Here is a 24,390-nt window from a genome sequence, read left to right as displayed (position 1 = left end):
ATGCACTTTGATGAAAAAACCTCCAATATTCTAGATCAGATATACTCCATAGGAGAAAGTTGGGTACAATGAGATTGGTTAACTGTTTCCTTGCATCTTGTGCAGTCATTTACACTATGCTATTATGCTAACCTGATAGTTTTGCACTTACTTTTCATTGGTGTAAATGATGATACAATATGCAGGACAAGGGTGAATAAGGCTCCATGTCTTTGTGTGGTATAAGGTATAGTGAGGATGTATTTCTGATCTCTTTGTATTTTATTGTTTATAATATTACTTTTCATCAGTACAGCTCAAACATTTTACAAGGGACATCCATCTCATTACCCCTATTTTACAGATGTGGAAACTGAGGTCCTGAACAGTGAACTGACTTACCCAAGAACACCGAACAGTCAAGACAGGAATAGAGCCCAGGTCTCCTGAGTCCTAGTTTAGTGTTCTATCTATTAGGCCATTCTGCCTCTGTATGTGAGAGGCCTCTTCATTAATTAAGTAGTGGCTTGCATGCTGGGATTTGATGTCGTCAGTTGTTTCAAGGAATAATACAGGTGTTTGCTTTAGGAAGAAAATGCAAAGGATAAGTCTAATGTATGCAGACTTTCCATTAGACTTTGCTGTCAAATTCAGAGTTGCCCATTTGTGCTTCTGCAGCGCTGAAAAATCACAAGTGACTTTGTATTGCTCAAAGTCATTACGTTCTGTAAAAGGTGCATCTCCTCTTACTTCATATATCTCACTTTGAAGGTCATCCACAGGGAGTTTGTTTAGCTCTGGCAACAGGCAAAGATTATTAAAGGGGAAAAATACAGAAAACAACCTCTCAGAACCAAAGGACAAAGAAAGAGATGGGGTAAAAAGAGTCAGGAACAATAGATATTCTTTCCCTCTTTCAGCAGTAGCAGAAACACACCCATTCCCAAAGGAAGGCTGTTACTTCAGAAAATTCCCCCTTACTGTCCCAGTATGTCCTAGTTCTAAAATGCAGAGCTAAAAATGTATGCCAAAACTTAACGGCCAAGAAAAAGGAATGATCCTTCAAGGTGCTGAGTTTTGGAATAGCAAGGGCAGACTTCCCCCCGGCCTTGTCTTAGTTTTATATTTTAAAAAAATATTAGAAATACTTGCCAGAAAAAAATGTCCATATTTGTTTTGCATATTCAGCAACTCTTTGCAGTGTATTAGTACAGCTCCCTTTCCCCCTGAAGACTCAAACTCTGCATGAATAGGTCTTGTGTAATTTATTCCTCTGCCACTTTCCATCTTATACTTAAATTCCATTCTTCTTGGCTGTTTTTTTCATTAATCATTCTACTGGTCTGTGTAGGTGGCTGAACCATGGTAAACAGTGATGCCCTTCACACTTTAATTACTCCTTCAAACCTCTGTGAACATACCTGAGATTGCTGCTTCACAGGAATTGTGATTCTTTATAGAGATATCCTTGATGTTTTAAGCAGGAACTTTAAATAGACTCAGCAGCTGTATACGCTGCAAACTGTATGTGGCTTGACTTCATACAGGGCTGTAATTATGTCTCCGTTTGTTGAGATGTGCGTTAAATCTCATTACCTAAACAAGATCAGGTTGGGTCAGTCATTGGATTGTGTAAAAACAGCTAGTGGAGTATGTGGATCCTGACCCCTGCCATGTGATGAACTTAATCTTTTGTAATCCTGACTCATGTCATGTAATTAGATCTAGAAAAATAAAGATGATTTGTGTCAGCACTTCTATGTGTCACATTTTAGGAGCACTTCAGTACTATGAGCCATTGTTTCCTTTCAGTCAATCCTGAACAGATGCCATACCGTAAGGCTAGGTAGTGTTGTGCTGCTGGAGGGTGCAGTCTTCTGTTCAAGATGTAAAATGGAAGCCCTGACCACATCAAATTGGTAGAAATGCTGTGGCATCTTTCACAAAAGTAGAAGGTTTAGTCAGTGTTTTGGCTAAAGTATAATAGGCTTCCAAGGGAGGCTGTGGAATCCCCGTCACTGGAGCTTTTAAAGAACAGGTTACACAAACACCTGTCAGGATGGTCTAGGTTTACCTGGCCTGCCTCAGCACAGGGATCTGGAGACTTCTTGGGGTTCTCTCCAGCCCTACCTTTCTAAGATTCTGTGCCTACATATAATAACCTGCAGGACTAGAACCTGGAACTATGAGGGTTCTTGGGCCGTCAATGCTTCTGCATCATCATTGGTAGCTCAGGGTGGGTTTCTACTGGAGGACCATGTGAAGCAAGGTATTGCAGGAAGTATAGCCCAGCTTGGCCTGAGTGGCGGCCCCCTACATCCCACTGGTTGTCTTATCCTGGTATATAAACCAGGAAGCCATCATGGGAAGCTAACTGAGCAATGGCACAGACTGCCTGCTTGCTTCCGCTCCAGCCCTTGCCTTACTGTGGACCCTAGACTCTAGCTTCTGACTCTGGTTTGTCCCCAACTCTGCGATGTGTCTGCTGTCTGTTACATTTTACCTGATCTTGACTTTGTGGTATCCTGATTCTGTTCAACCCTGACTCCACTACTTGACTTCCATCTGCAACTTGGTAACTAACCGGTGCACACAGGCTGCTCATGGCACGGCCTTGACAGTACGTGAATTCACTATGGCTATAGTATTGTTCTTCATTTCTTAAACTGTTGGATTTATTACTGTTTGCTGTGCTTCACTGTAGAAGTGGCTGCATTTCAATGGCAGGATGGTCTGTATACAGTTTGCATAGTCCCTTCATAAACTTCGAAATGAAAGGCACCATATAGAGAATACAAACTCCAGTTCATTCTCTGTACCTTAATATTCGAAGTCTCTGATTTGATTAGCCATATTCCACTGGAACTTTGAAACAGTTGACCAGTGGGGAAGGCTTATAAATGTAGGAGACAGTCATTTCATGGGTGCTAGACCAAGTCTATGGAACCATCTCTGGCAAGTTATAAGACCGACCATAGACCTCCCCACATTCAGAACAAATTCACAAACTTTTTTTTGCAGTATAGCCTTTCTTAGTAAAATTCTATACACACATGCATGTGTGCACATACACACACTTAAAAGCTTATAACAACCTAATACGTTATTTGTCCTACAGACTAGAAAGGAAGAAAGAGAGACTGACATATGTTTTATCTATTTTTAAATATGTGGGAGGTTCTCAGATACCGCAGTGTTGGTGATAGGTGTCCTTCAGGTACATAGATGTGTAAAATATGCATGATACATTCCTTAGCTCACATTTTATTGTATTTAATTCACTGGTTTTCCAATTAAAAAATAAACTAGGAACAGGTAAAATAATTATCTATCTTAACAATGTGATAGTCTGACTTGAAATGTGTAAAACTGCTATTCTGGTATTGAGTAACTATAACTGCTCTGTGCCCTCTTCCTGTGCCCCCCTCAGGTTTCATGTTTTCATTCAGTGATTTGACTGATGACAGCACCAGTGCTTATCCATCACTCTTATTTATGTGACTCATAATGAACTTCTGAATGTCTGTCTTTCCTCTTGAATCATCATTTGAGAGTCTTTCTTTATCACACCTTAAAAACCAAAGTGCCCTCATAAGATCTGTTTCTATAACCTTATTGAGAACATTGTTTTATTTTTCATCTTCATTTTCCCACATTTATCTCAAAAGATCTCATCCAGAAATTGAACAGATACTGTATGAACAATACACCAACCAAATTTTACAAATAGGTTGTAACTACTATAATGGAAATATTGCCAGGAATAAATGTAATATATCAATATTATAGCAAAGAAATATTTAAGAAAAAATTACTTTGAATAAAACCCTGATTATAAAACACATTCAATTGTTAATCATTTAAATGTATTCCATTTCTGCAATGAATGAAAACATTTCCAAGTAAGCCTAAAAGAAAGATCAAAATATAGCTTATCTTTGGATTATCCAAATTCCTATAGAAGTGTGTCTAGGAAATCATGATTCCACAGGCATATCAGACATTTGAAACTTTTATTAACTCATCTTATTTGTTCAAAAGTAATAGACTTTTTTCACTAGAACCTACTAGGACTTTACTAGAACTAGAACAGTACTAGAACTTTTTTTACCTAAATTATTAATTGTACAGAAGAAAAACTGAATATCAGAAATCACAAAAGGAGCATACTATTCAGACATTTGAAGCTCAAGACAGGGATAGAGTATTCATTTGTATCTGACTTGCGTATGGAACATATCCCTATGATATGTCAAGGGAACATTAAGATTGAATGGTCATGCATCAAGAAGTTAGGAAACAGCAAAGCTGAGGTTCCATATACAGCATGGTATTGCTTTGCATACCTTTTGCACAAGTGTAAATGACTACACAAGAAGTTATCGATGGGGAATGAGACATAAGATTTTGATTGATTGGCAGTCACAGAAGAGGTGGGGACCACATTTATCCCAAGCAGGTGGAAACTCTTCCCACAACTGCATCTGGAAAATGGAAGGGGTGGAATAAAATCTATATTCTGGTGCCATTATGATCTTTTATTCACCAAAATGGTTGTATGCACCTTTTCACTGAAGTGCATAGAAGTGCCCTCTTTATTTTAAGAATTTAATACTTTTTGCTGAAGTTTTGAAGACTAACCCATTTTCTTTCTCAAAATGGATAGGCTTGCCTCTGGTGTCAATCTTTAACAGTAACACCAACACCAAGGAAAAAAACACAACAAAAACAAATTGTTCACCTGAAGGGCTTAAGTCTGATATGCTCCTCAAAAGGACTGTTTCGTTTTAGTGTGGTGGAGGGCTTGTTGGAATACTGAAGTCTGTGCAATGAGTTATTTTCCGCAACACAGTCAGATGCAGTTGCCTTCATTAGTTTACTTTCAGTGTAGTTCAAGGATCTGTGCCTAGACAGGATACCTGAATGAAAAAAATACATTTCCACCCTTCGTGGAAATGCCTTGGATGAAATACTGGTCCCACTGAACTCAATGAGAATTTTACTGTTGACATCAATGGAGTCAGGATTTCATCCATCATGTGAACTTCAAGGGAAAACAGTGTCCCTCTAATACAGAAATATTATTACAATTTTCATTTACCAGACAGGCAGTGCAGAGCTTTGGTGAATAATTTGTGTATGAATTTTGTTGTTAAAAATTAAACTTGCTCCTGCCAACATCAATTTTACTGTCTGTGATGCTAATTATTTTGTGATTATTGACTGCAAGCATGAAGAGAGAGGTTTAATTGGAAAAAAATTATTCCACACAATTCTAGTTTTTCTTAATGCTAAAAAATGTTTTAATAGTCTGCCTTATGTTGGTAAAATATTTAAATGTACTTTGGTTCAATCAGATGATCTTTATTATTTTCTAATTTTGCTGTTGTTGAGAATTAAATGGCTGTGTATGATTTACAGGCTTCTGAATAACAACCAAATCAAGAAGATTTCAAGAAATGCTTGTGAAGGGCTGCACACACACTAAAAATTGTATAGCGCAACATAGCATACCAACAATGCTGAATGGTACCATTCTGATTTTGTAGCATTTGCGCAGATGCAAATGGCTGCACAGGATGCAAAGATGTGTAGGATCAGGCCCTTAGTTCACCAGTGCAGGGTTGTCCTCTTTTTTACTACTTCTTTCATTAGTTTCCATTGAAAGTATAATTTGCATATGTAAGCGCAACTGGTGATTTCGGTTATTTGAAGAATCTGAGTCTCATTTATTCTACTTTTTCTATGCCTGTCCAATGTGTAAATAAGGTTTGACAAAACTGTGATATTCAATCTTTGTTTTTTGTCTATGAAAAATGTGCCTTCAGTTAAGTACTTTTTGGATTCACAATAATAATGAGTTTCAGGAACTTTCATATGAAAACTGTTTTCACGATACCTTAAGGTTGAATTGTTTGCTATTAAAATTAAACTTGCTCCTGCCAGCATCCATTACACTGCCTGTGATGCTTATTATTTTGTTGTTGTTGAGTGCAACCATGAGGTTACAAATGAGAACAGCCTTAAGGTACTGTGAAAATAGTTTTCAGATGAAAGTTCCTGAAACTCTCAGTATGATTGTGAATCCAAATAACATAATAAATGTTAAAAGATTCATGTTGCATATAGTCCTTTAATCAACTCAGTGTATAGAAAAATAGCCCTTTAACTATTCAGATAAACAGATATGTAAATGCCACCTTATCTCAAACTTTCCAAATTCTCATTCTAAGTTCATTTTCAGACTTCTGGAAATTCATATTTCAGTTCAAGGCTTTAGATGCATTTCTCTCATGAGGGTTTTGAGTTTGCACAAATATCACAACTTATTTTCTTCCAAATCCTACATAATATTTTGTCACTTGGTTTTCTATTTCTCACTCAGCTTTTAAAAAACAGTGGTATGTTTTAAATTCATGCCACAATTCTCATAGTAAGTCAGGCAACCGAGAAAGTGCCTAGTGTGAAATTTTATTATTGCAGCCATACTTGGCAAAATTCAAGGGAGAGAAATATGTTTTAAAGGGTCTGTTTGTGTAAGCTGCAGATTCCTTTCATTTTCCCTTAAATATTAATTTGTGGGGTTTTTGGTGCTTTTTATTAACACAAAACATTGTCATGTTTGTTTCTGCAGAGAGGACTTTTAACAAACATTGCAAAAGTAACTCTCACTTTCATTTGCAGTTCAGTCAATTTGCTTTCTCTTCATTCAGCCAATAGTTCACATGCACTCTTTGGCCTTGTCTACACTACAGATGCTTTGCTGACATAGCTATAGCAGCAGGTGCAGCATATGCCATCAGGAGCACTTTTTTTGTCAGCATAGTAACACCATCTCCCCGAATGACATTATCTCTGCAAACAGATGCACTCTTCTGTTGACACAGCTGTGTCTACACTGGGGGTTTTGCGGGCATAAATATTTCACTAGAGATGTGTGTGTTTTTTCACACTCTGACCAGCACAGCTATGCTGACAAAACTTTGTAGTGTAGTTCTGGCCTTTGTTATGAATAATTTTACATGCAGCATGCTGTCCTGTAGTCTGGTGTGTTTTCATTTGGCCAAGAAGTCTTTTAGTACTAGTGACGGCATATCATACTGTATAACTTTCACATACTTTTATGTTTATTTTCTGAAATTGTCATGCATTGTCAGTATTTCTCAGATTGTGAGCCTGCTGTCCCTGGGGAGATTGATTGTATTTCACCTTGCTCTGAAGAAGTCAAAGGGAAACAAAAGAGGAATATATTCATTTTGTTTGTTTGTTTCTGCTTAAGAAGCAGAAAAGGCGTAAACCCTATTTCCATCATAGCTTTTTCACGAACAGGAAAGTTACTAAGAAATAGCAGCTATGCCAGTACATGATGCTGAAGGACAAGAATAGGGATAAAAGAGGGAACAAAGGGAAAAGAGGCAGTTGGGAGAGGAAAAATGGAAGGCAAGAAAGTTTTAAAAAATGATTCTTTAAACTTACTGGTAGAGGATGGAAAGAAATCAGAGTCCCTATAAAGCTTTCAGTATATGAATTTGGCTTTGTGTTTTTGTAAGTTTTGGCTGACACTCTCATACTTAGGGAGAGCATGGTATAAATGAGTAGACAAGTGAACTAACTCCCAAGAAAGAGGTAGAGGCAGCCTAAGGGAAAGCATATCCCCACAACTACCTGTTTATAGGTACTAGTGTTGGGAGACTAAGGCCTGGTCTACACCTGGGGGCGGGAAATAATGTAGCTGAAGTTGACATGCTTAGACCTACTCACCGCAGTGTCTTCACTGTGCTGAGTCGACTGCTGCTGCTCCCCAGTTGACTCTACCTGCACCTCTCGCGGCGGTGGAGTACCGGAGTCAATGGGAGAGCGCTCGGGAGTTGATTTTTCGAGTCTAAACTAGATGCGATAAATCAACCCCCGCTAGATCAATCACTGCCTGCCATTCTGGATTTCTCTTTCCAGAAGCTTTTTGTTCTTGTTGCCCCTTCTTCTGACACCTTTGCCAAGTAGTGGTGGATGTTTGAGGCCTAGAAGACTGATTTACCAATGAAGGAGAAATCAGTGACATGGAGTCAGGATGCATTTTTAATATAACCTGCTTATTTACACATGTACACCAGTCCTGGAACAGAGGCAGTCTCAAACATGCTCCCCCAAAATGTCAGCCAATATATGCAGACCTGGGTCCCCAAGAAGCTACTCTGTCCCAAATATAGAAAAGACAGCAAGAAACAAACTCCCCTACCTGCCACAGTTGTCTCAACGATGTCTGCATAAAACTAATATTACACCATTTCTTCAAAGACTAAGAATGTGTTAAGAAAAAACAAACTTGTTAGACCATGTGTAAGAGCACCTCATGACTCCTGTCATAACATTATTATGTTTGCTATTGTAACTCTGATGTTCTTGTTGTTCATATAAATGACTAATCATGTTTTGATTCCTGTTAATCTCTTACCCTTACCCTTGTTTGAGTAGCCCAAATTTTGTCACTGCAACAGTATTTATATTTAGATAGTTAAGATTAGAAAAAGGAAATGCTAGGATTAGGGAGTGAAATTCTTATCATTTAGCAAATGAATTCATTTTGGCTATGCTCATGCCTCCTTTGTATTTGCTTTTCACAAAGATTCAATCAACTCTTTGCATGCAAATGTTTGTGTGAATTTGAATTTGAAAGGTGAATTTGAAATTTTCTTGCTCAGGTATTTACAGAAACTGAATTTTATACCAGCAGTGCTTGTAAGATCAACCACTCAGTGAACAGATACAATACCACATAGCTTATCTGAGCAATCACAAGTAACCAACACAATTTGGGAATATAGTTATGCAGGAATTGCCATTCTAGTTCAAAACACTGGTTCATCTTGTCCGGTATCCTGCCTCCAATAGTGGATTTAGAGGATGGCATAAGCATGTGTAATCAACCCAGAAATATGTTTTGTTTAAAAAAAATGGAAAAATATTAATAACATACATGTAAGGAAATCATAGTCTTAGAGGCTAAATATATGAGAGAGATTGTTGTGCATTGTTTGCTCAGCTTTGCTAACAAGTATCCAGTCTGAACATTTTCTTGTTGTCCTTAAATACATCTGTATATGCTTTATAGGATAACTTTTTAGCATTTGAAAAAAATAGTGGTATGGTTATCCAACACATTTTATTTTACTTTGTCACTCAGGAGATGCTGTAATGTCCTTAATATATTTAATGACTTAATTCTAAAAGAAGACAAGTTAATGCAGTGTTCGAGTCTTCTATTTCTGATTGCAATAATTTTTTTTTTTTGCAGTTACTTGTACAAGAATGAAATCCACACAATAGACGAGCACGCATTTAAAGGACTTGGATCATTGGAGCAGCTGTAAGTAACACAATACAATTGATTTGAAATGTCTGTGGTGTAATTCCCTGATTTTATTTAAAAATTAGAGAGATAAATTAAACTGCAATTCTGTAGCCAGAGTCGGTTAGAGAGTATAATAATATGTAACAATGTATCTTCAACTGTTGCCTTGGAATGGGAAAAGATATACAGCAGGGATAACTTTTATGTAGTTCTCTGTGATAAAATATTAAAACATTTTCCAAATGTTTATAGTACTTTAGCTGCGTAGCTTACAAAATATGAACATCATTCTACATAGACACAGCCAGCCAAACATTTTCATAGTCACACAGTGAAAAACGAATGATAAAATGTGGTGAAAATAACACATGAAATGATGATAGGCCTACTGAGCCAAAGTCTGATATATGCTAGTCTCAATTTTCAGTAGTTATCAGTAAATATTTTCCTTGAAAATCACAATCATTTAAAACATTTTCCAAATTAATTATGGCTTTGAGATTACTTTTATTGAAAATGGTGATTTTGTTTGTTTTAGGCTAGAAGATGCAGAATATTACTTATTTGCTATTGTAAAGATATCTACTATGAGAAATTACTGTAGCTACTGAGAATCATGTTTTTAAAACCTAGTAATTCTCAGGATAACATCTAATTATTGCATGAATGGCTCTACATTGTTACCTCAACAATTCTGCCTAAAAAAGCTGTTATAGACATTAATTATTCCATAAGTTGAAAATGTTATGTTCTGAATTTATTGTCCTTACTTAGCATTCATTTCCATATATTACTAAAACAGATATAATACATTTAAGTAACACAAACTTTGACTACTTTTGCGTGCTTAAATGCTTAGATGTATTGGTGTAGGTGTGCCATATGTTAATTGGAATATCAGGAGAATACAATACAACCTCCAATCCATATCCTTATCTTGTACTTTTTCTTCAGTAAGATCTCCAGTATTCACCCTTTTCTCTCTGAACACATACTAAGTCTCTCATCCAGGCCCTTGTGACCTCCAGTGTCAAAGCTTTTCCTGTCACCTAATTCGTCCCTTTCAGATCCATTCAAAATGTTGCTGCTAAGGTTGTCTTCCTGTCACTGTAGCCTTATTGTCTCCCTTTCAAAGGCCTCTCATAGACCCCCATTTACCTCCATGTTAAATAGTTACAAGCTTCTTGTTCTTGAGTAAAATTTTCAGAAGTGCCTAAATGAATCGAGCCCCTTCACAATTTAACACCATCATGCGTATCCTTTCTTTTATATTATATTTCCCCCTCACTCCGCTCTACCATTGGTGCCAACCATTGTTGCTCATTTGTCAGCTTCTCCCATAAATTTCTTCATGCCTTCTTCCATGCCATCACTTATGCATGAAACACCCTCACGGAACTGATCTGTAGAGCAGCAACCATGCCCTCCTTTAAATCCCTTTTAAGGATCTGCTTCTATTGTGATGTCTCCAGTAAACTGCCAGCTGATAATGGCTACTCAGGTGCCCAGTAGAGACTACTGCCACCATTATATTGCTGTCTATTCTGAATTTATATCTTTTAAAGTGAGGAAAAATCCTGCGCCCCCCCCCAGTCCTATAAATGATATATATATAGTCAGTCTAAATACCTGCATCTTCATGTCACTTTCCTGCCACACCTTCCAGTCTAAGTACCTCCCTCTTCCTCCCTCCAACCTAGTTTGCTACACTAGCATATCACATTTTGCCTTAATTCCAGTTGTAAGCTTTTGGAACAGGGACTGTCTCTTCCTGTGTGTTTTGCACCATGCCCGGTGTTATAGTTGAGGCTTCTTGATAGTACCATAATGTACACAATAGCATATTAATACACCCTCTTCCCCGCACTGCCACTTCCCAGTTCAGGGCAGCATTTGGCCCTGAGCCTCTTGTCATGACATTCTGTAGAAACAAACAAGTAGCAGGTTGAACTACTGTAATCAGACTGTTAGAGTACTGTTGTTCATATAAGGTGAGGTTTCCTATGTGAGCTGGAGTTACATCCCATTAACTTTCAAAGGGACTTGTGCTTCCAAAGTCTTTACTAATTTTTGAAAATCTCTCCCTTATGGTATTTTGTAATTCTCTCAAGTGTATCTGGGAAAATTTTACTCCAAGAAAGCTGCCTCCCTCAATTTGTTTTTAATCAATGCCCTTGCAATTTTGTGTCTGGTTCAACAAAATCAGAAAATTAGATTTGAGTGTTCAGTAGCTCAACATTTATCTATTTTTTTTAATCTAATCATAACTTTTCATCAGGATACTGCTGAACTGCCTAGTCATGCCTTTCTATCCCTCCAGATGTCATTGTTTCCTCACAAGAGGATGCTACCCCAATACAGTGAAGAAATCTGGCAGATTAAATGGAGTTTCTTCATTTGCCTATGTGTATGTTCTCTTTCATTCAGGGACAATTAAAAAAAAATAAAATCTGTCCCAAATATTCAAACCTGGGTGCCTAAAGTTCAGCTTCTAAATCCATGTTTAGGCTCCCAAATATAAAATTGCCCTGATTTTCAGAGGGTGGAATGGATTTAAGAACCCAGGTTTGCAAATGTTGGCCTTTTCCTCTATGCAACAGACAGTTCTCTATGTTATAGGGTCTGTTACAGTTATCCTTAGTTTAAAAAAAAAAAAGTCAAGAAAATAGGCTAGTGAGGCATTTTGACAGAAGAAATCTCTCCTAAAGAGGAAGTTGAGCTTTTTTGAGAAAAGAACATAAATGGCGACTTTGGACACTAGCAGATGTCCTTTAGCATTCCATTGAGGTTAAGATGTCATCAAAGCACAGTCAAAACACATTTTTAGTGCTACATTGCTCATTCCATGCCCCTTATCACAGCTATCTGAATCCTGCTCAAGTCAGGAATGGTACATGAATTCACTCAGTGGTTTCCAGTTGTCATCACTGAAGGGCATCTGAGATCAGCTCCTGAACAATGTCCATTGTATTCCCCTATGTCCTTTTTCATAATGGCAGGAGGATGGATGGCCTTTCAAAATGTACATTCAGTAGAAAGTTTAGGGCAGACTGGGAGCTATAAAAAGCTATCTGTTAATCTTACCAAGAGGGGGAGACACGGACTCCCTGGCCCTTCTCTCAGCTAGGCCACTGATCTATTCCACATCCCCAGGTAGCTGTGAAAACATTTGTTTACAGGAGCATTTGGCTCAGGATGTGAACTTGGATGACAGAGCCCAAAATGATCATGATCTGATAAAGAGAGACATTTAGACTACTGCAGTGGGGTTAGGCATCACAAGGAAGCTTGCGCTGCTTTTCGCAGTTTTGTTAGTGGCAGTGGGTGGTACGCGAAGGGTTTTGATGCTTCAGCATTAATTGGAGGATGAAAAGAATGGCAAAATGCAAAGAGGAATAAGCTTTTAAATGACAGGTGGGTGGAAGAACATCAGAGTTTTGCAAAAATGCATATTCTCTCTCTTATGAGCAATAGTGCAGGCAGGGAGTGGAATCATTAAAACTATAAAATGTTGCACAAAATATATTTGGGTTTTGTTTGTTTAGTTTAACTTGGAGAAAAACAAATTAAATGAAAAATCCCCAGTAATAGTTCTGCTTTAAAACTCACTGTTTGTGCCAAAAGCTTGTGTCCTTTATGTAGACGCTTACTTTTAATTTTCATCCCTAAGATATTTATTTATCCGCATCCAGCTGGCTTGAATAATTGCCATGAACATTTTCCTATATTTGTACAAAACCTCCTTGCCTGCCCTTGATTGGTGACAGTAAATATAAATATTTTACATGCCTGTCCAAAAAAAAAAAATTACTTGCCCGGAATGAATGGGTGAGTCAAATTTTGCAAAGCTGTCAGACATGTTTTTCGTTTTTTTAGAGCTCTTTTCTCCAGCTGCAGATGTCTCTAAGCCACTGGAAACATATATCTAATACCAATCTCCAGTCAAAACAAAATTTGTAAGTAAAGTTGGAAATAAAGAATTTTAACCAAAACTGAACATGGGTAAGTGAGATTAAGATTCATAGATTCATATGAATCTTATAGATTTATAGACTCTAGGTCTGGAAGGGACCTTGACAGGTCATCGAGTCCAGTCCCCTGCCCTCATGGCAGGACCAAATACTGTCTAGACCATCCCTGATAGACATTTATCTAACCTACTTTTAAATATCTCCAGAGATGGAGATTCCACAACCTCCCTAGGCAATTTATTCCAGTATTTAACCACCCTGACAGTTAGGAACTTTTTCCTAATGTCCAACCTAAATCTCCCTTGCTGCAGTTTAAGCCCATTGCTTCTTGTTCTATCATTAGAGGCTAAGGTGAACAAGTTTTCTCCCTCCTCCTGATGACACCCTTTTAGATACCTGAAAACTGCTATCATGTCCCCTCTGTCTTCTCTTTTCCAGACTAAGCAAACCCAATTCTTTCAGCCTTTCTTCATAGGTCATGTTCTCAAGACCTTTAATCGTTCTTGTTGCTCTTCTCTGGACCATCTCCAATTTCTCCACATCTTTCTTGAAATGTGGTGCCCAGAACTGGACACACTACTCCAGTTGAGGCCTAACCAACGCAGAGTAGAGCGGAAGAATGACTTCTTGTGTCTTGCTCACAACACACCTGTTAATGCATCCCAGAATCATGTTTGCTTTTTTTGCAACAGCATCACACTGTTGCCTCACATTTAGCTTTTGGTCCACTATAACCCTTAGATCCCTTTCTGCTGTACTCCTTCCTAGACAGTCTCTTCCCATTCCATATGTGTGAAACTGATTGTTCCTTCCTAAGTGGAGCACTTTGCATTTATCTTTATTAAACTTCATACGGTTTATCTCAGACCATTTCTCCAATTTGTCCAGATCATTTTGAATTATGATCCTGTCTTCCAAAGCAATTGCAATCCCTCCCAGTTTGGTGTCATCTGCAAACTTTATAAGCGTACTTTCTATGCCAACATCTAAGTCATTGATGAAGATACTGAAGATCCAAACAACTTTGGCATAGACCAATGTGTGAGTAGTTAAATCAAATGGGGAATGGAATGCCTTGGGTTTGATCTTTTTTTAATTGAAAAATATATTGTCTATTTATGAGATACACTGCAGTTGATCTTTAAAAGAAAGCTGCATCTATTTTGCCCAGTCTAGCCATCTGAAAATCCATAATATTAAAAGTGCTTCCTCACCATGAATGAACTTTGAAATGTATTTAATAATAATTTTAACAAATGCATTTTCCTAAAAAGTGACTTTGTTTGCGATACTAACAGAGCAGAGCATTAACACAGCTGACTGTAAATAAGTTTCCATTCTGCTGTAGTAGTAGTTTAACAGCCAAAGAGCAATTTTATTATTAAAAGTAACCATTTTTGGACCAAATGGTGCCTTCTTAGGGTCTGAATAAAGTACAATGGGAGGTGTGAGTGCAGCTCATGTAGGCATCTGCGTGCTAGCTTTACTTTAGCTAGCACAACTGAAAATAGTAGTGAAGATACAGTGGCTGTGAGACTCAGGCTAAGTACCACTGCTGCTTCACTGTTGTTTTTAGCTGCACTAGCTCACTTCCAGCTCATGTAGGCATACCCACCCTAGCTTTAATCAGACCTGTGATTGCAGTGTAGCCATTCTTCAGCTGAACTAAGGGTAGCTCTATTCTTAAGGGATAATACCTGTGTTCTAAGGGACAGACACCATTTTTCCCACAGCCAAACACCTTTGCAGTAATCTGTGAAGTGAAGAGGAGGTTTTCTTTCCCTTCGCTCCCTCCACCCTTCCTGACTACAGACTTGTATATAGAAAGCTTAGACTGCAAGCCAGACTGAAGCCATTTTTTCCTCACTAACCAAAGAAGCCATACATGCACTTCCTTCACTCTCTAGTCACCTTCTGGACAACCTGGTAGTGGTGTTGATTAACTAAAGAAGGAACGGTTGTCCCCCATAGGATGTTACAGGGAAGAAGTGAGGGAAGGATATTAAAGTCTCTAAGAAAGAGTCTCCTCCTGGGTCACAGAAGGAGAGTGAGTGTGTGTGTGTGTGTGTGTGTGTGTGTGTGTGTGTGTGTGTGTGTGTGTGTGTGTGTGTGTGTGTGTGTGTGTGTGTATATGAGAGAGAGAGACAGTGTGTGTGTGTGGGGGGGGGAGAGTATCATAGACTCATAGGTCAGAAGGGACCAATCTGATCATCTAGTCTGACCTCCTGCACAAGGCAGGCCACAGAACCCCACCCATCCAATTTTATAACAACCCCTATCCCAGGATCGAGTTATTGAAATCTTCAAAATTGGTTTGAAGACCTCAAGCTGCAGAGAAACCACCAGTATTTCAGTGAGCCCTATTGTAACACTGTTAATATCTGAATATTAGTAGTATTATGTAGGATCGAGGACCCACTGAGCTAGGCATTCTAGAAATACCTAAGAAGATACTCTTCTTGTGCTGAAGAGTTTGTGGTCTCACCAGTGACACATGAGAGAAGGGAGAGGGATACAATCAAATATATATCTCCCCCCTCTCCCCCCCACACACCTTTTTTTGAAACATTCACTGCCTTGTATCCAGAGTTTCTTTCCAGAAACACAAGTTTTTGGTTATTTGTCCATGTAAACCAGGACAACTGATTAGGGTCAGTAAAATAATGGGGGAAAAAAGACAATATAGAAATCAGAAATCAGAATCAGACAATCTACACTAACACCAGAAGAAATCAACATACCCCTAGAGCCCCGACCAGGGTTATTCTATCTACTACCCAAGATCCACAAACCCGGAAATCCTGGACGCCCCATCATCTCGGGCATTGGCACTCTCACTGAAGGACTGTCTGGATATATGGACTCTCTACTCAGACCCTATGCCACCAGCACTCCCAGCTATCTCCGCGACACCACTGATTTCCTGAGGAAACTACAATGCATTGGTGACCTCCCAGAAAACACCATCCTAGCCACCATGGATGTAGAGGCTCTCTACACAAACATCCCACACACAGATGGAATACAAGCTGTCAAGAACACCATCCCTGATGATGCCACAGCACAACTGGCTGCTGAGCTCTGTGCCTTTATACTTACACACAACTATTTCAAATTTGATGACAATATATATCTCCAGATCAGTGGCACTGCTATGGGCACCCGCATGGCCCCACAATATGCCAATATCTTCATGGCCGACCTGGAACAACGCTTCCTCAGCTCTCGTCCACTCACACCCCTTCTCTATCTACGCTACATTGATGACATCTTCATCATCTGGACCCATGGGAAGGAGACTCTGGAAAAATTCCACCATGATTTCAACAGCTTCCACCCCACCATCAACCTCAGCCTGGACCAATCTACACGGGAGGTCCACTTTCTTGACACCACGGTGCAAATAAGTGATGGTCACATTAACACCACCCTATATCGAAAACCCACCGACCGCTATGCCTACCTTCATGCCTCCAGCTTCCATCCCGGGCACATCACACGATCCATTGTCTACAGCCAAGCACTGAGGTACAACCGCATCTGCTCTAACCCCTCAGACAGAGACCAACACCTACAAAATCTCCACCAAGCATTCTCAAAACTACAATACCCGCATGAGGAAATAAGGAAACAGATCAACAGAGCCAGACGTGTACCCAGAAGCCTCCTACTGCAAGACAAACCCAAGAGAGAAACCAACAGGACTCCACTGGCCATCACATACAGCCCCCAGCTAAAACCCCTCCAACGCATCATCAAGGATCTACAACCCATCCTGGACAATGATCCCACACTTTCACAGGCCTTGGGTGGCAGGCCAATCCTTGCCCACAGACAACCTGCCAACCTGAAACATATTCTCACCAGTAACTGCACACCACACCATAATAACTCTAGCTCAGGAACCAATCCATGCAACAAACCTCGATGCCAACTCTGCCCACATATCTACACCAGCGACACCATCACAGGACCTAACCAGATCAGCCACAACATCACTGGTTCATTCACCTGCACATCCACCAATGTAATATACGCCATCATATGCCAGCAATGCCCCTCTACTATGTACATCGGCCAAACTGGACAGTCTCTACGGAAAAGGATAAATGGACACAAATCAGACATTAGGAATGGCAATATACAAAAACCTGTAGGAGAGCACTTCAACCTCCCTGGCCACACTATAGCAGACCTTAAGGTGGCCATCCTGCAGCAAAAAAACTTCAGGACCAGACTTCAAAGAGAAACTGCTGAGCTTCAGTTCATCTGCAAATTTGACACCATCAGCTCAGGATTGAACAAAGACTGTGAATGGCTTGCCAATTACAGAACCAGTTTCTCCTCTCTTGGTTTTCACACCTCAACTGCTAGAACAGGGCCTCATCCTCCCTGATTGAACTGACCTCGTTATCTCTAGCTTGCTTGCTAGCACACATATATATACCTGCCCCTGGATATTTCCATTACATGCATCTGAGGAAGTGGGGTATTCACCCACGAAAGCTCATGCTCCAAAACGTCTGTTAGTCTATAAGGTGCCACAGGATTCTTTGCTGCTTTTACAGATCCAGACTAACACGGCTACCCTCTGATACTTGACACCATGCAAGGCACTGCATTTAGCCGTATGGAATGGAAATCCATCAACCTCATGAAGAAACTTGCACAAATACAGACAGACATCATCTTCCTTTCCAAATGCAAACGGATGGACATCATACCAAATGGACTAAAGGTAAAAAATCCACTGCTATCTACATACTACACGGACCACAGTGAGAGATTATGTCATACTCTATCTAAAAAACTGAGGAACCACCTGATCAGCATCCTATACAGCAAACAGGAAAACATCAAAAAAGAGCTCTCCAACCTGGAGACTCTCATTAATAACCAAACTTCTATACAAACGGACTTCACTAGAATAAGACAGGAGATCTACATTACTCACTTCACCTCTCTTCAAAGGAAAAAGGACTGTAAGCTGTCTAAACTCCTACCTGCCACATGGGGCCACAACAGTGGTACCCCTAACCCACCCAGCAATATCGTCAATCTATCCAGCTACACACTCAGCCCAGAAGAAAAGTCTGTCCTATCTCGGGGACTCTCTTTCTGCCCTGCCACCCCCACCAACATGATACAGTTCTGTGGTGATCTGGAAGCCTACTTTCGCCGTCTCCGACTCAAAGAATACTTCCAGGACAACACTGAACAGTGCACTGATACACGGGTGCCCTCCCACCAACAGCACAAGAAAAAGAACTCCACATGGACTCCTCCTGAGGGTCGAAATGACAGCCTGGACCTATACATTGAATGCTTCCGCCGGCGTGCACAGGCAGAAATCGTGGAACAACAACATCGCTTGCCTCACAACCTCAGCCGTGCAGAACGCAATGCCATCCACAGCCTCAGAAACCACCCTGACATTATCATCAAAGAGGCTGATAAAGGAGGTGCTGTTGTCATCATGAACAGGTCTGACTATCAAAAGGAGGCAGCCAGACAACTCTCCAATACCAAATTCTACAGGCCACTTCCCTCAGATCCCACTGAGGAATACACTAAGAAACTACAGCATCTACTCAGGACACTCCCTACACTAACACCAGAAGAAATCAACATACCCCTAGAGCCCCGACCAGGGTTATTCTATCTACTACCCAAGATCCACAAACCCGGAAATCCTGGACGCCCCATCATCTCGGGCATTGGCACTCTCACTGAAGGACTGTCTGGATATATGGACTCTCTACTCAGACCCTATGCCACCAGCACTCCCAGCTATCTCCGCGACACCACTGATTTCCTGAGGAAACTACAATGCATTGGTGACCTCCCAGAAAACACCATCCTAGCCACCATGGATGTAGAGGCTCTCTACACAAACATCCCACACACAGATGGAATACAAGCTGTCAAGAACACCATCCCTGATGATGCCACAGCACAACTGGCTGCTGAGCTCTGTGCCTTTATACTTACACACAACTATTTCAAATTTGACGACAATATATATCTCCAGATCAGTGGCACTGCTATGGGCACCCGCATGGCCCCACAATATGCCAATATCTTCATGGCCGACCTGGAACAACGCTTCCTCAGCTCTCGTCCACTCACACCCCTTCTCTATCTACGCTACATTGATGACATCTTCATCATCTGGACCCATGGGAAGGAGACTCTGGAAAAATTCCACCATGATTTCAACAGCTTCCACCCCACCATCAACCTCAGCCTGGACCAATCTACACGGGAGGTCCACTTTCTTGACACCACGGTGCAAATAAGTGATGGTCACATTAACACCACCCTATATCGAAAACCCACCGACCGCTATGCCTACCTTCATGCCTCCAGCTTCCATCCCGGGCACATCACACGATCCATTGTCTACAGCCAAGCACTGAGGTACAACCGCATCTGCTCTAACCCCTCAGACAGAGACCAACACCTACAAAATCTCCACCAAGCATTCTCAAAACTACAATACCCGCATGAGGAAATAAGGAAACAGATCAACAGAGCCAGACGTGTACCCAGAAGCCTCCTACTGCAAGACAAACCCAAGAGAGAAACCAACAGGACTCCACTGGCCATCACATACAGCCCCCAGCTAAAACCCCTCCAACGCATCATCAAGGATCTACAACCCATCCTGGACAATGATCCCACACTTTCACAGGCCTTGGGTGGCAGGCCAATCCTTGCCCACAGACAACCTGCCAACCTGAAACATATTCTCACCAGTAACTGCACACCACACCATAATAACTCTAGCTCAGGAACCAATCCATGCAACAAACCTCGATGCCAACTCTGCCCACATATCTACACCAGCGACACCATCACAGGACCTAACCAGATCAGCCACAACATCACTGGTTCATTCACCTGCACATCCACCAATGTAATATACGCCATCATATGCCAGCAATGCCCCTCTGCTATGTACATCGGCCAAACTGGACAGTCTCTACGGAAAAGGATAAATGGACACAAATCAGACATTAGGAATGGCAATATACAAAAACCTGTAGGAGAGCACTTCAACCTCCCTGGCCACACTATAGCAGACCTTAAGGTGGCCATCCTGCAGCAAAAAAACTTCAGGACCAGACTTCAAAGAGAAACTGCTGAGCTTCAGTTCATCTGCAAATTTGACACCATCAGCTCAGGATTGAACAAAGACTGTGAATGGCTTGCCAATTACAGAACCAGTTTCTCCTCTCTTGGTTTTCACACCTCAACTGCTAGAACAGGGCCTCATCCTCCCTGATTGAACTGACCTCGTTATCTCTAGCTTGCTTGCTAGCACACATATATATACCTGCCCCTGGATATTTCCATTACATGCATCTGAGGAAGTGGGTATTCACCCACGAAAGCTCATGCTCCAAAACGTCTGTTAGTCTATAAGGTGCCACAGGATTCTTTGCTGCTTTTACAGATCCAGACTAACACGGCTACCCTCTGATACTTGAATATAGAAACTATAGTTTTTAATGTAGTTACAGAAGGGGGTTGGGAATCCGGGGCTCCTGATTTGCAGCATTAAAGTAAATCATGTAAATTTCAGAGACTTTATTTTCCTATAGGTAAAATCACTATAATTTAAGCTCTTTCACCTATAAGAGAGGTAACTAATGTTTGAGCAGTATGTTGAGATCTTTAGTTGAAAGGCGCTATAGAAGTACCATGTATTCTATTAATCTCTATTGCTATGTACTGTATCACACTGAAGTGACTCATGCAGATGACATACAAATTAAGCTATGTGCCCTTTATTAGGCTAGAATGTATCTGTAGTCATAGAAGAAATGAATGGGAAAACAATTCATAACTTTCAGTGAACACTAATCAAAAGCAACATTAGGTTACCTCTGAATTCAGAAAGTGATCAAAAGAAAGGAAAATAGCAACCCAGCACTCTCCCCATCCCCAAACCAATTAAACACACAACAAAAATTACTTTCTCTATTTGCTCTTATATATTATTGACAGCCTATTGAGATCCATAATCTGGAGTTAAGAGCTGTAATTAATCTTACATCTCTCTCTATGTTGTTAATTTGAAGATGTACAACTTGATCATTTATAGGAAACCATGACTTTAAAAATAAATATTAATAATTAAAAACTTATGTCAAAATGTATGGTGCACAATAACATATGAAACAACATCCTTTTTTAATCAGCAGTATGTTACAGAATAGTAAGCCAGCAATGATTTTCATCACTGTTTCAGAAATAACAAGTTTACTATTATTGTGAATAAGTTAGATCTCCCTGTGGCTTAATATGTAGTCCAGGTTCTCAAAATATTTGCTGTCTTAACTGCTCACAAACTTCTGCTGCCCTCAGTATAAAGGAAAATACTTCTTAATTTGAAAGCAGCTGTGTACTATTTTTCAGCATCTAGAATTTTTCATAGATTTCTTTTGTAAGTGTCCCTGGCTTATTGCCCCACACATATGCACCTACGTATACACTATATCTGAAACAGTGTACAATGTGTATTCAGAACAGACTGTGTAAATCAGACATTTTCTTTACAATAGATCATATTACATGCAAAACTGTATTAATGCAATCTTCAGGGTTTAAAGGTAGGGTTGCATCCTGGACACTTGGCTTATGCTTATCCTTATGCCAATAAGTTGTTTCATTGAGTTCAAGTCAATAGAACAGAGACTTCTGTGGGACTGTTCACTTGTGTAAAGTGTGACAGACCCAGACCAGTGTGGTACAGGAGTCTGGTAGAGGGCAAATATACTGGTCACTGGATGAGTAGTTTTCTGTTCCCTGAGTGACCAGAGGAGGGGCTGCACTAGAGTAATCAGTGCTAGAACCAGTTAAGACAGGCAGGATAATTAAGACACCTGGAGCCAATGAAGAAACTGCTAGAATCAATTAGGACAGGCTGGGCACCTGAGTTTAAAAAGGACCTCACTTCAGTTTGTGGCGTGCATTTGAGGAGCTGGGAGCAAGAGGCATGAGGAGCTGAGAGTAAGAAGACATATTACTGGAAGACTGAGGAGTGCAAGCATTATCAAGCACCAGGAGAAATCCTCACCACAGGACCTAAATAAGGTGTTGGGAGGAGGCCATGAGGAAATAGCCCAGGGAGTTGTAGCTGTCGCAGCTGTACCAGGAGGCACTCTAGACAGCTATAGTCCGCAGGGCCCTGGGCTGGAACCCGGAGTAGAGGGCAGGCCCAGGTTCCCCTCAAACCTCCCAACTCCTGATCCAACACAGGAGGAATTGACCTGGACTGTGGTTTCTACCAGAGGGGAAGGTCTCTGGGCTGTTTCCCGACCCACATGGTAAATCTGTGAGGCGAGCAAATCCGCCAATAAGCGCAGGACCCCCCAAGGTAGAGGAGGAACTTTTTTGACAAAGTTAATTATGTGCACAAGTGTTTGCTTGCTCACAGTCTTGAGGATTCAGTGGTCAGAACTTGCAAAAATTAAACATTGCATGTGCAGGTTTAACTCTGCCCCAGAGGCAATAGATGCCTTATTAAAACTTAAGATAAGCATGAACATTTGAATACAATTCTTAATTATGTAATCATATATGATTTCTCAGTAAAATAGAATACAGTGTTTTTTCCCACATCTTATGTGGTGAGGGATGTGGTTGTGAGCACAGTGACCTGGTGTCATGCTTTCTTTGGTGGTTGAACAAATAAGAGCTTGTGCACTTGATCTCCTCAACAATGACAAACTGCATCCGACGAAGTGGGTATTCACCCATGAAAGCTCATGCTCTAATACGTCTGTTAGTCTGTAAGGTTCCACAGAACTCTTTGTTGCTTTTAATGATAAACTGTCTTATTCCAGAAACAAAACCTAGCCAGAGAAGATATATATTCCCAAGCCAATATACATACTTGCATGCAAAAGGTGAAATAAATTATTCTTACATACATTTTGTTTATAGTCTGAAAACACCACACTTTAGAGGGATAGCCTCATAGACTTTAGGGTCAGAAGGGACCATTGTGGTCATCTAGTCTGACCTCCTGCACAAAGCAGGCCACAGAACCCTACCCCTCCACTTCTATAACAAACCCCTAACCTATGTCCGAGTTATACCAATGAACTGTGCTTGGCTCCTCAGGCTTGGATCTCCCACGATGAAGCTTGTATGACTTGATGGACTCTGCTAGGCTCCTTGTCCTTGCTTTTAGGCAGGAAGTCAGTGCCCTTGCTATGCTTTGGGAATTTCATAAGCTCTTGCTTCTAAATCTTTTCTGCCCGGCCAAGTACCGTGATTGTCCCTGAGCAGAAGAAGCCGAACAGATACCTGCTCATGACACTTCATTTGTAATATTCAAGCACCAAGATGGTTCAAGTGCAAAGGCCACACAATGGATTTTGAAGATGGTTGCTTGTGTTGTCGATAGAAGATGAATCCTATGGATACGCATATACAGTGAGTGTTTTGTGATGTGAAATTTCATTGATGATAGAAATTGTATTAGATTTACATCTATAAAGTGTGATTAGGATATTTTTGACATGGGAAATATGCATTATTCTTTCCTCACTTACAAGTTTTAAAAACAAAATGAAAATTGGAATAAGACTGGGAGTTAGGAGGAGTTCTAATCCTAGTGCTGCTACCAACCTGATGTGTTTCCTTGGGCTAGTCGCTGCAGCTCTCCATTAGCTCTGTTTCCTGTTCCACCATACATCTGTCTTATCGGTTTAGAAATTAAGTTCTGTGGAAGGGCAAGAACTGTCTTTCACTATCGGTATCTAGAGGGCCTAGCAAAATGAGGCATCAGTCTTGTTGAGGGCCTTGAGGAGCTACTGCAATACAAATAAATAATAACAAAACAAAACAAAATCAAGAGAACAGATAAAGCATGAAAAGCTTCAGCTGAAAAGATGAGCATTTCAGACAGCTATGAACATGTGAAATCAGGAGGTTTATGGTAGAAAGACTATTGCAACCTTAACTGTAGCAGATGTCTCTAAGCACCTGCTATAATATATTATGGAGAGAGAGTATTTAGACATGATGCATTTATCTTGTCAGGGAGGGCAGGGAGCCAACAAACTCACAGAATGA

The 24,390-nt window shown here is 40.3% G+C and overlaps 1 protein-coding gene across 1 annotated transcript in view; it reads left to right on the top strand.

The window, feature by feature from the left end:
- The window catches only part of PXDNL (peroxidasin like), a 302,579-nt gene that overhangs the window by 131,841 nt on the left and 146,348 nt on the right, over positions 1-24,390 (top strand). Inside the window, 2 exon segments of the mRNA XM_030553072.1 lie at positions 5,401-5,472; positions 9,272-9,343. Of these exon segments, the coding sequence (XP_030408932.1) occupies positions 5,401-5,472; positions 9,272-9,343 (144 nt within the window).

This window comes from Gopherus evgoodei, chromosome 2, assembly GCF_007399415.2.
Source record: "Gopherus evgoodei ecotype Sinaloan lineage chromosome 2, rGopEvg1_v1.p, whole genome shotgun sequence".
NCBI classification, from domain to species: domain Eukaryota; kingdom Metazoa; phylum Chordata; order Testudines; family Testudinidae; genus Gopherus; species Gopherus evgoodei.
The sequence above is the reverse complement of the archived record's forward strand: the minus strand, read 5'-3'. Positions and strand labels throughout refer to the sequence as shown.